Source organism: Mastigoproctus giganteus, chromosome 9, assembly GCF_048544385.1.
Source record: "Mastigoproctus giganteus isolate SK-2022 chromosome 9, ASM4854438v1, whole genome shotgun sequence".
Classification (NCBI taxonomy): Eukaryota; Metazoa; Arthropoda; class Arachnida; order Uropygi; family Thelyphonidae; genus Mastigoproctus; species Mastigoproctus giganteus.
Genome location: NC_143583.1, coordinates 75,864,581 through 75,877,759, shown reverse-complemented (window position 1 = coordinate 75,877,759; position 13,179 = coordinate 75,864,581). Strand labels below are relative to the sequence as shown.

Genomic DNA, 13,179 nt, shown 5'->3' with positions numbered 1-13,179 from the left:
CGAAACTAATTATGCACTATTCTTTATTCATTAATACATGTCATAATGCCAACCAATGACTAAACTGATGTTATAATTTGTTCCGTCATGCCTGCCTCTCAATCAGTATATCATTTTCGACTTCTACTACAGACCGATAACATCCACTGTCTGATTACTAAGCAAGCAACACTACAAGTGCGGTACGGCAAAGTACAGTATACTGCACTTTCACAGCTAAACTTTGCCGAAATTTTCCATGCTTCTTGTGTGGGTTTTTTTACCTTAGCCTGTGTTTATTTACTTACATAGTATTGTACTGTACATACAGTACATATACTGTACATGCATCATCGTGATTACAGCATAGGCTTTAGAAAAAAAGTCTTTCAAAGTCTTGTTTTAAAGAAGTTCCTTGCTTGTTTGATGCAATGTTTCTCAGGTGTCTCAACAATAGTAGATCGGCGGGTATACTCTCATTCTGCTGTTCGCCTGACATAGCCGAGTGGTCAAGAGTGATAGTACATAGCATGCGTTCCTTGAGTGGGCTGGGGTTCAAGCCCATGACTACTAAATACGATAAATATTTGTATTGACGATTTATTGTAAAGTTTGCTGACCTGGTTGTCATGCCAAAGTATAAACATAAAATTTAATTTTTTTTTTTTTTTTTAGTCACAAGCGAAATCGCTCGAACGAGATTTCAAACTGAACTCGATAGATAAAACCATTGAAGTTTTGTGGTGGGTGGGTGGAGGGGCATGGAGGGAGATGAGTCATTGAAATTCCGTGAATTAGTACAGCAGTCTGTTCTCATCACAGTCTTACTCATCATACATATGAACACAAACAACCCTTTAAGGCATCACTTAGCCATTATGTAAAAATTGAGCTAAGGCTAACTTGGATAACATGGAACCTCGGATATTTGGGACTCTACTGTAAATTTTATTTTAAATCTGAGACAATTTTCAAAAATTGATTCTACCCCTCTAAGTTAATATTGCACTCATGAGGCTTTTTAGTCCCAAGTTTTAGTTAGCATTTACTTTGTACACATTTCTGCAGTTGGCCTCAGCCAAGGTTATCTTAGTAGCATACAAGAGAATTAAGAAGTAGGGTATGTCTCTACCTGCTCACAGGACAAGCACTTCAGTATTGAAGCATGTTAGGGCAGCAAGGGAACTTTTAGGAAGGAAGTAACTGAAATTTCTATCAGATAGCATTATTTTATTATATTGCTTTAAAACATGGCATTTAGAGCTAGTGTGATAGGTTTAAAGGACATTTTATTCTTAATTTTACATACAGTTGGAATTAAGAAAATCAATGTATTCCTTCAATCTGATTATTTGATTTAGGTCATATGTCATTATTGACCAACTGCTATTACAGTGTATTGTTATTCATAAATTGCTATAAAGAACCTTGAAAGAATCAATAATTACCCTGCTGTAAAAATATATTGCTGGTTGCTGGGTTAATCCTACTTTTTGTCATATGGCCTCAGAAAAACTGAAGTGATTGCTTGTGATGTTAGCTGTTCTTCATCTATGGTGAAGTATAAGTAATTAATTTTTGCCAACTTTATATGTTAATTTTATATTATATTCTTTATAGATTAGTTAAGAGATATATTTATTGCATATTATGCTTCTTACATGCCATTCTATTCAGTTCCAGGCTATATTAGCCGATCTGTAGCTGGTAGCTATGACAATGAAGGTATTGCCATATTTGCACTGATGTTCACATATTATCTTTGGGTGAGTATTTGTATTTAACTGAATATAAAGTATAAATGAAATCTGAGCTTGCTATATAATTATTTTTATTTTTTATTTATTTTTTTTTTTTGCGTTTGGGTGTGCATACACATGACTGGATTTTCCACTAAGCAAAGTAGAAATTTACCTAGGGACACATATGCTTTGTTGTTAGTTTCATTTAACAAAAAAAAAAAAAAAAAAAAAAGAAAATACATCAAGAGGGAGGGAGGGAGACAGACAGAGACAAAGCATATATACTTGGGGTGTAAGACATCTTAAATCTAACCTTGCATGAGCACATTTGTGCTAAGACTTTGCCTTTGAAAACATGTACCAGGTCATTGTTAATCAAAAACCTCTTGATCTGTTGATCAAACTGGGGTGAGCCATAATTTCTTTATGTGGGGACATTCTTTAAAAAGTTCCCGCAACCTGTGCTGATCTCTGGAAAGTGTTATAAATTCATTGAAGTTCTGACAATGGTTGTAACAGAACATAGGGCTGGATCAAATCTAACTTTCCCAAGACATGTTGCTTTTGTATTCATGGATCCTTTTGAGCAGCTTCCTCTGGCTCCAACCTACATAAAACTCCTCTGCAAACCCTGCACTTAATGTGATACATGTGGTGCTTATTTTTGACTTCTGAATGCGGGAGGATGTTTTGAGAAGTTCCTGAATGTTTCTGGAAGCTGAGAATCTTGTTTTGATTTTGTGCTTTCTAGATAACCGGGCAATCTTATCACTTATCAATCTTATCACTATAGAGATGAATGGGATGATGATGTAAAATAAAGCTTTTCTAAGGTGAAAGCTACTATCCTCGAAAGTCTTCATTCATAATAGGTACCCTTTATGAATGAAGATAAAATGCAGACATGGAGGGATCAGTGATTCAGAGGGCGCCTCCGTGGGCAGGAGCAGCAGTGCGTAGCACACGCTTCTTGATTAGACCGGGGTTCGAGCCCCTGACCACCAAATACGGAGGATGTGGAAAGGTCAGGGAATGACCACCGCATATCCCCGGAGCAATATGGCCTTAGTTGCTAATGCTCCTAAAAACCAAATAACAATAACAAGTGATTCAGAAATTCCAATCTTTGTGGATTGGTGGTGGTGGGTGGTGGTGGTGGTTAGACTGAAAGAAGAGGATCTTGTGTGATTTGGTAGGCTTCTGATGTATTTTTGTAGTGATTGAGTGGTCTGATCTGCAAAGTAGCATATCCAGGAAGGGAAGCTACTTGGCAACTTCTGTCCCAAGCCAACTTGATGTTTGGAGATGGAGTTCAAATGGTCACGGATTAGGTTGGTGATGTCAGAGGAATGAGTGGGGTTGGAAAGACAGTGGGCGTGTCTTGTCCTGATAATTCAAATCAACATGTGACTACTTCTTGGAGAGGGGATATTAGTGAATATAGTATCCACATCAAATGAGACCAATTGGTTGCTAGATTTAAGCTTTATGGGATGGAGCTTATTGAGGTCTTGAGTGTTTTTGATAGATGTGAGGTTGTATTAAAGACCAACCAACTAAAATGCTACTTTTTGCCTGGTTAGACCTTTCTGCTGACAATAGATCTCACAGGATATCCACATTTATGAACTTTGATTTCCCAGACTTGTTGGGGGGGGGAGAACGTGGCAAAACGTAACCTAATATACCGGTAACAAGTGCGAAACAGTGAGCGCAAAGACAACAAGCGTGAAAAAGCCGGAAATGCAAGTAAAAAAAATCTACAACCACTGTATAACACGCACCCGGTTTTTATACCCCAAATTTTTCGAAAAAAGGTGTGTATTATACATGGGGAAATATAACCATGGGCAAAACGTAACCTAAAATACCGGTAACAAGTGCGAAACAGTGAGTGCAAAGACAACAAGCGTGAAAAAGCCGGAAATGCAAGTAAAAAAAAAATCTACAACCACTGTATAACACGCACCCGGTTTTTATACCCCACATTTTTCGAAAAAAGGTGTGTATTATACATGGGGAAATATGGTAAGAAGGAACCCTTTCTTTATAGGATTCCTTCTTAATTTTGTGTAAGTGGAAGTATCTGACTGGATATAGTTCTGGTTATAGCCTTGAATATTGATGATTACTATGGTGTTCCCTTTGTCTGCTTTGAAGATTTGGATGGAAGAATCATTTTTTCAGGGCTTTCAGAGTGACAGTTTGCTCTTTAAGAAGGTTATTATGTTTGGCTAAGATTTTGGCGTACTTTGCACTGTTGAAGGACTCTGGTGATCTCCAGGTTCAGCTTACTCCTGTTTGTATCTTGAAGGTTGTGCCAAAAAATCAATGTTGGTAAGTCTGTGGGAGGTGTGGGTGCAAAGTTGAGGCTGTTTTCCAGCACAGCAAGCTCAGACTGGGAGTTGTTGACTGCTGAGATTCACCACCAGAGTTTAGGAGTTGTTTTCTTTTCAATGGTAGGGCTGGCACCTTGGGTGGGTTATCTGGGTCCTGTTGTGCTGAAATAATTGAGGGATATCTTTGAGTGGATGTAGCTAGGTTTAGAGGTTGGACTGTCTCTGTCTAATGGAAGGGGATGTTGTGTTGAAGTGTACAACGGACCAGAGCCTAAAGTAGACTGTTATAGCACAGCATGCTCAGGTTGGAACAGCTGTCATTGTTGAGATTCACTGCCCTCTGCTAGTAAATCTCAGTTTGTGCTGCCAGTCTCCCATACAATAGCTTTTCTAGAGTCCTGCACAGGTCCACTGTATTAGACCCACAAATGACGCTCACTGGAAGTAACTAGAACCCACAAAAATTAAATAAATAGAAATAAAAAATTAAAATAAAAATAACATAAGAAAATTTGCATTATTTTCTACATGTCAATAATAATATAATCGATTTAAATTAAAATATCAGTCAATACTATTAATATTTTATTGTATTGTATATAATTCATAAAAATAACAAATAATATATAAATAAAAAAGAATGAAACATATTTATACCACATATCAGTATAACTGGAACCACACTTGAACCTGATCTGTATTGTTTGTATCCACAACCTTTCTGGCAAACCACAAAAGAAAAAAAAAAAAATAAATATATATATATATATATATATATATACATACACAGGCATACCTCGATTAACGAATAGGATGCGTTCCACGAAATTACTTCGTTAAGCGAAACTTCGTTTTCAGAGGTAAAAATACTATGGCCAGAATAGAGATACGTTCCTACTTAAAGAAAATGAAAAGCTTTTTTTCGAACAAAGAAAAGTTTTATTAAATAAACAGTCAACTTACATACAAAGTGAAATCACATTTTAAAATATGAGGTTAAAGTTGATTGTTTATGCTTTTTTTCTCTTTCATTTAACAATTGCCTATACGGAGTTATTGCATTTAACACTGATCGCTTAACTATAACACTTCTTCCTAAATCAGGATCATTTTCACTAAAAAAATTTAAAACGTTTTCAATGTCATTTAAGCACCTTTTTAAATCTTTGGTTGTTAACACTTTTTCGGCAGGAACTTCTTTAACTTTGCCTTCATTATCTTTGTCTTCGTTGCTAACAAGGTTTTCTAAATCTTCCACTGAAAAACCATCATCTGCATTCAATAAATTTCTAACATCCTCTTCATCGACATTTTCGAAACCTATTGATTGAGCCATCTGGATAACTTCATTTCTAATTTCTTGGATGTTATTTTCTTCTTCTAGTACAACTTCTGGCCATATTTTGCGCCAAACTCCATTTAAACATTTCTTAGTGACTTCTTTCCAAGAACTATCAATGTTTTCAATTGCGTTTTTAATGGTGTAGTTTTTCCAAAAAGTTTTAACTGTCATTTCCTCTTTATCCTCTAGTTCAGGTAAATTGCTTAAAATTCGACGCAGATAATAAGCTTTAAATGATGCTATTACTCCCTGATCCAATGGTTGAATCAGGAAAGTTGTGTTTGCTGGAAGAAACACAACTTTGACAGGAATGCATGTGTCCAACGTGTTAAGATCAGTAGGATGTCCAGGAGCATTGTCTAACAACAAAAGAGCTTTTTCTTCAAAGTTGTTTTTTTTTTGACAATACCGTTTTACTCCAGGACAAAAGTGGTTAACAAACCAATCAGTAAATAACTCCTTGGTAACCCACGCTTTTCTATTTGCTTTCCATATTACAGGTAAATTCATTTTTATGTTACCTTTTAACGCCCTCGGATTTTCTGAATGGTAAACTAATAACAATTTTAATTTATAATCGCCAGAGGCATTTGATCCAAAGAGTAACGTTAAACGGTCTTTGGCTGCTTTGAACCCAGCAGCTGATTTTTCTTCAATAGAAATGAAGCTTTTTGTTGGTAGCCGTTTCCAGAACAAACCGCTTTCGTCAACATTGAACACCAAATTTGGTGGAAAATTTTCACGTTCAATTATTTCCTTTAGTTTTTCTGGAAACTTATTTTCAGCTTCTCCTGTTAATTTTACACTATGAATCCTGGCCCGTTTTTTTAAATTTCTCGAACCAACCACGAGAAGCCCAAAAGGTTTCCGTAATTTCTTCAGTTTGTTTAGATTTCAGGTGATTAAACAAAAATAATGCTTTTTCTTGAATCACCATTTGACTTAAAGGCATATGACGTTGTGACATATCATCTATCCACAAAGTTAACATTTTCTCCATTTTTTCTAAAATTGGATTCCTTAAGCGAGTTAATTTTGCCGCTGTAACATCTGTACAATTCTGAGCAGACTGTTTTATTTTTTCTGATTGAACTTAGTATGGTTGTTAAAGTTGATTGCGCTAATCCTAAAGAATGTGCCACATCGGATTTTCTTTCGCCGCTTTCAACACGTCGTACGATATTTAGTTTAGTTTCCAAAGAAATTGCTTTTCTTTTCTTTTATTCTGACATTTTAATTAACTAAAACAAAAATATTTCTGTTAAAATTTACAAAATCTACGTTATGTAATGCTACACAGAACCTACGTCGATTATTGCAATGCGCCACACTGAAACAACGTCAAATCATGTAAACAACAACTAAATTATGCGATTGACGCGCAAAACTGTTATAACAGACACGCCCGCAGCTCGGGAATACGTAACGAGTCGCCGTCAGTCACCAATCGAATGATTGTCGGGCGTTGGTCTTAAATTGGAATATTTTTTTATGTTAAATGGGGCTTGAAATTGCCGACTTCGTTATATCGAGGCTTCGTTATCAGAGGTAACGTTAACCGAGGTATGCCTGTATATATATATATATATATATATATATACAGTAATACCCCGAAGTTACGCGATAGGTGGGTCCGACGAAAATCGCGTAAGTCGAATTCGCGTAAGTCGGGGTACAACTTTGCATATAAATACGTATAAATTTTGCTTAATTGGGACCAAGGATTAACAAAAACACTAGTTTAGAAGAAAAATATTAATAAAATTGCAGTTCTTTATACATATTAATACAAAATATGTATTAAAAAAACAAATGACTTACGTAAAAAAGTTATTTCGATGTCGATGGCTTCATAAAATCTAACAAATTCGTCTGACGACTTTTCACGCAGAATTTCTTCGTAGCAAGCTAATAATTTTTTTATTCCTTGCTTTGTAGCTATAACGCGTTCTTCGTTGGAGTCTATGTTTTCTAAAATTTTTAAGCCCTTTACAATTGAGCCCTTTTCAATTTTCAACCTGTCAAGTTTGCAATTGTCATGTGCTTTTCGCCGTTGCTTCATTTAGGCCTGTAGCACGTGCAATATCACATGGTCTTTCATTTCGCTCAAAGCGTTTCACAATTTCATATTTTTTTCTCTATCGACAGAGGCGGACTGGCCATAAGCCTTACCGGGGAAACCCCGGTGGGCCAGTGTGATTTTGGCCATAAACCATAGTATGAGGCCACTATAAATTTTCCCGGGTAAGAATTTTTGACCCAGTCCGCCTCTGTTTATCGATAATTGCTTTTCTTTTTCTCTCTGAATCTGCAGTGTCTTCACCAGGACGCTTCCTTTTCACACCTTTTAATTAAGTATTTTACTCATTTTTAGGGAATAAAGCACAATTACAAAACGAGGAGGCACGCTTGATAGGCATAAACAAAGCTGCGCGCATGTAGCAACTGAATAAACAACACCATAAAGGCAGAGATACACTATTAACACCTCACATTTCTAGGGGTTACTACCATAAAACAATAAAAATCCAGTTGCGTTTCTGCTAGTGAAATCTGTTATAAACTGGTAGTAAACTCGATCTAATTGCATTTGCGATTATACCGATAGCTGGAATTGTGTTGGTTTTTACGTTATTATGGTGAAATGTGTTTCCCCTTCACTGATATAAAAGCAGCAAAGTTGAATTTTGTTCATCTTTTGCTCTCAATCTCCGCCGTCGCACCGTATATCGATAACATATGAAAAACGACCTTGAAGATAGTGGGCGGCAGCGTTGCCAAACGAAAAAATCAAGAACCGCGTAACTCCGAGTTCGCGTAAGTCGGGGTAGCGTAAGTCGGGGTATTACTGTATATATATATATATATATAGACAAATGTATTTTATCAGTGTATTGGGTAAGGGTGCTGACCTGGAAAAAATTGAGAATGCCTGCAAGGTAAAAGCAGATTACCTGAAATTAAATGAAATTAAGATTAACATAAAAATAATAATGATAACAAAAATGGTACCTAATGCAGTGGGTCCAACTACTTCTTCATAGGGTCGGCAGCCAAAACTGTAGGAGACACCACAATAAGCAGGGTTTCTGTTATGATGTATACGTACGAAACGTGTATATCATAGCTGACCCGACAGAGACCAAAAGGAAGGAATAAAATTCAAGTAAAGTTGAAAAGATAAAATGTCGATTAAATCCTGTTAAAGGAAAATTGAATGAAAGTTTGAATTAAAAAATGAAGGCAAAAAGCCCAGTATAAAATTTAAACAAAGTAACTTAAGATAAAGGAATATAAAGTCAGGTAATTGACAACTTACTGTGTGCTTAGACCAGAATCGGTGAAATTAGGTGAGTGCGGCGAATACAGAGCTACATCGGAGACCAAAGATGAAAGCCGATAGTTCTCTGTAGAGCATTGATGGCGAACCTTTTTGAAGAGTGGGTCAATTATTTTTATTTCTTTTTTAAATACTAGCCCGTGAGTCATAAGTTAGTGGCCTCAATTAGGGAGGGGGTAAAAAGGGTGCCAATTATTTGGAAACATCAAACATTTTGTTAAGAGATAAAGTTGACAGTTGAATCTTTTTGGTTCTCACTTTTGAAATAATCCGAAAAAGGTTTGTTTCCTTTTTGATTTATAACTTTAACTTTTGCAATGGAAGAGCTAAAAAAAAAAAGTAAATATTGAAGCTTGATTTGATACCTTGTACCGTGCCAGGTGACATCATGACCAGTATTGCTTCTGCACAAAGTATTTGAATGAGCAAGGAATAAAAGAAAATGCTTTTATTTTGGAATATTCTTCATTAATAATTAACATAGTTATAGATACGGTATGTGTAATAAAGTTGATTAAAAGTATATTTAATGCGAAATTTGTTGTTGCTTACTTTCAGACAGTTTCTTAATATTAGGTACATACTTCGTGTTCATTACTTTAATACATTTTGCAGGCAATTCATTTCCAAGTTTATTCCTGTTGGAAGATTTAACAAAATTCATTGAGGAAAACAATTTTTCACATGAATATGTGGACCCGAACATGTGAGAAGAGCGTTAGCCAGTTTCCTCATACATGTAAAATTGTTCGGTAAAGAATACCATGCGTTTAATATAATATTTTCAACTTTTAGTGTGGGATCTTCATTAGGCCTATCTGTATTACTTTCTGAAATTTTTCCTTCTACTTCGAAAATAAAGTTTTCAAATTTATTTTTCCACACTATGCTGCTTTGGATTCAATTAATTCCATTTCTAAGTTAGTGATACCTAGCCACATAAAATCGTTTAGCTGCATTGTATTGTACTCTGCTTTATGTGGGCATAAAATAAAGCGAAATGTATTTTCCAAACTTTTAAATTGATTATATCTCTCATGGAAAGCTTGTTTTATTTCTTGCAAAATGGTTAAATATTTTTTAATTGCATTTTCTTGAATGTCAAGAATATTTTCAAAATCTTTAGTATTTTAAAAATGTTTTTGTAATTGAGGAAAATATTTCATGGTGCTCATTTCCAAATCTTTAGTAAAGATGTCAAGTTTTTTCATAAATATTTTGATATTTTCAAACATCATTAATGCAATTTGTCCACGTCCCTGAAGTTTTTTATTCAGTTCGTTGAAATGCTGAGTGATATCACATAAGAACATTGGCTAAATGATTTAATCTATATTTGAAAATTCGCCATAAATATTGTTTTTTTTTCATTCAAAAAGAGCTTTATTTCGTCTAATAAAATGACAAACCGATTAAGAACTTGGCTGCAACTGAGCCATCGAACATTGTTGTATGTCAAAATCCCGGAATATTGGCACTCAATTTCCTCTAATAATTGTGCAAATTCTCGCTTATTAAGACCTCTTGCGTTTATAAAGTTAATAACTTTAATTACAACTGGCATTACATTAAAAATGTTTTTAAACCTTGCTTCGCACATAGAACTTGCTGGTGTATTATACAATGAAATTCTATCAGAGAATGTCTAATATTTTGCTTAAGCTGCTGAATAAAACCAATGTTTTTTTTCCCACCATATTGGGAGCACCATCTGTTGTTACAGAAACAATTTTTTGTAGGTCAATTTGCATTTTTTTAAATGCATTATCAAATTCTTTAAAAATATCAAGGCCAGTACACCTTCCTTTCAATGTTATTAGTTTTATTAACTCTTCTTTCATTATATTGCCTGCATTATATCGAGCAAAAACTGCTAGTTGTGCATAACCATTTACATCAGTACTCTCATCTAAAGCAATAGAATACATTTCTACAGACTTTAAGTCATTATGTATTTGAGAAGAATATTTCTTTCTAATTCTATTACTCGATCTTTAATAGTATTGCAACTTATTGGTAACTCATTTATACGCTTTATAATCAAGTCTTTTTATTTAAAATCTGAAAACAGAGTAGCACTACATTCTAAAAATGCTTGTTTTACAAATTCTCCTTCTGAAAGAGGTTTCCTATGGCGAGCAATGCAATGGGCTACTTGAAAACTAGCAGCTGTAATGTTATTTTTCGGAGTCAAAAAAGTTTTTAAAACACTTGTTTGTGAATCATTCTGTTTTTTCTTTTGTAAAAAATATTCTCTCCTTTCTTTGTCTGTTGAGAAGCCGAGAATTGAATTCAACTTTTCAAAATGTCTGTTTTTCGTTACAAATAACACAGAGTTGTTTTATTCTTTTCAATCACACCATATTTACCAAACCATTCTGTTTGATATGGTCTGGAGCTTGTAATGTTAGTTTTCATTTTTTTAACCACTGACATAGTTCAGGGCTATGCCTGCAAAAAATATGTATAATATATATATATTTTTATAACCTACATGTATATTATATATGTAGGATGCAATAATTTTAGATGAACTTTTATAAACAGGCTCACTTAATATACTTACATCGGTTATGTAGATGAGAAAATTTGACAATAGAAAAATTAAGTTATAATCAATTTATTATTAACATTTCTAGACGTGTACGTCAAGTCTGCCTCTTAGTCCAATACTGCAAGAGTGCGAGCTGGTAACTTTGTACTAGCACGATACATCTCCGTTCTTCAATGCAACGACAAATCGTGCCAAGTTTATGTCACAATGTAATGAGTCACCCACATGTGTAGTTTAATACAATAGAACACTGTTTGCCGACGCGCGATGTCCACATTCCACTTGGATTTTGGTTATTTTTTATTTATATATTTTTTTATTTTTTTATAAATCTGACATTACATATTTATATTTTATAACTGTTTAATATTTTCGATTATATTTTCTCTCTGTTATAATTAAAAAAAAGTAGGCCAATATTACAATAAACGTGTGGGTTACTTACAAAGCCTTCGTGGGTCAGATACTGACCCATGTGTCATAGGTTCGCCACCACGGCTGTAGACTATATTTATAATAGTTGAAGCAACCCAAAGTGAGGGGGGGTGAAGGTGTGAATTGGTCAAAGTGAACCATACCCATGTGACGGGGAAGTGAGCAATTAAACAATGAAGCAAAGTGCCAGCAAAGGGAGGGAGAATCAATAACTAACAAGGTAGTGTAGAAGAGACACTAAACAAAAGAAGTGATAGCAGAGGAATAGCATCTTTTTTTTCATATTGCTCTCATTGTTTTTGGCCAGCCTAATTGTGCACGAGAAATAAGTTGTAGTTATTGAGGACAGCAGAAAGTAATTGGAAGTTATTCTGTGGAAATAGTATATTAGCAGTTAATGGGTTCAGCTGTACTTTACTTTCTTGGTCCAGATGCAGAAACCTCTTTCACTTACTGCACTGTCATCGTTGGCAGGGATGGAAAGAATTAAATCTGGACAGTAAATAATGAACTGAACCAAACAAGAAAAAATGAACTTTGCACTCAGTGCAAAGTTCATAATCAGAAGCAATATATTCAATCATATTCAGAGCCCTTGTGGGTAGCACAGTTGGTATAATCGCCTCCAACCCATACCAGGTGGAGAAGACCTGAATTTGAATTCCATCAATAATGAGAGGAATTTCTGCGGGTCTTTTTTCGAATAACTCAGTCATACTGAGTTATTTGATCTCAGGTTAGGATAGTATGCTTTTTTTTTTCTCCAGAATAACTTGGATTTTTCAACCAGCAAGCAACAAATTGACCACAGCACACACAATTTTCAGGCATATATATATGGTGCAATATGACCTAATTTGCTGATGTGGAAAACTCTGATTATGATGGTTGGTTGTTGTGTGCACAACAACCAACCATCATAGACACTACACCAACCAACATAGACTGTTCATTGGTAGGGCTGGTGCAGTGGGGTTACTTAAGCCCTGTTGTTCTGAAACCATGGAAGAACATTTTCAAGGGCATATAGCTAAGTTTGGGGATCAGAGGCTGGACGTTCTGGAGATTGGCACCACCCTATTGAGTGGTACTACCTAAGTGGTATTTTATTCTGCCCATACGCTCTATCATGAATTTATCAATGTTACATGTTAATTGCTACTTCTCAGCCCATATACCTAACTTTTCTGAGTCTGTCTGCAGTAGTATGCCTTGATTTCTGTAACTAATCACCCTACCAGCTTTTGTACCATCTGCCAACTTAGATAATAAGCTTGATATGTGATTTATCAATATTGTTAATAAATATTGTAAACAGTAAGGGGGGCTCAGCACTGAACCCTAAGGGATTCCACTAGTAACATTTATCCAGGGAGAGCAGCACTCATTTATATTACCCTCTGTATTTTGTTGCTCAATCTTCTCTTTATCCATAACAATAACTTGCC

The 13,179-nt window shown here is 35.1% G+C and overlaps 1 protein-coding gene across 2 annotated transcripts in view; it reads left to right on the top strand.

The window, feature by feature from the left end:
* Nucleotides 1-13,179, top strand: part of Stt3B (catalytic subunit 3B of the oligosaccharyltransferase complex) — a 247,533-nt gene that overhangs the window by 59,707 nt on the left and 174,647 nt on the right. For both annotated transcript variants that reach the window (XM_090381684.1, XM_090381685.1), the window contains exon 5: nt 1,657-1,745. In XM_090381684.1, coding sequence (XP_090237810.1) covers nt 1,657-1,745 — 89 coding nt within the window. The remainder of the gene's footprint in view (nt 1-1,656; nt 1,746-13,179) is intronic.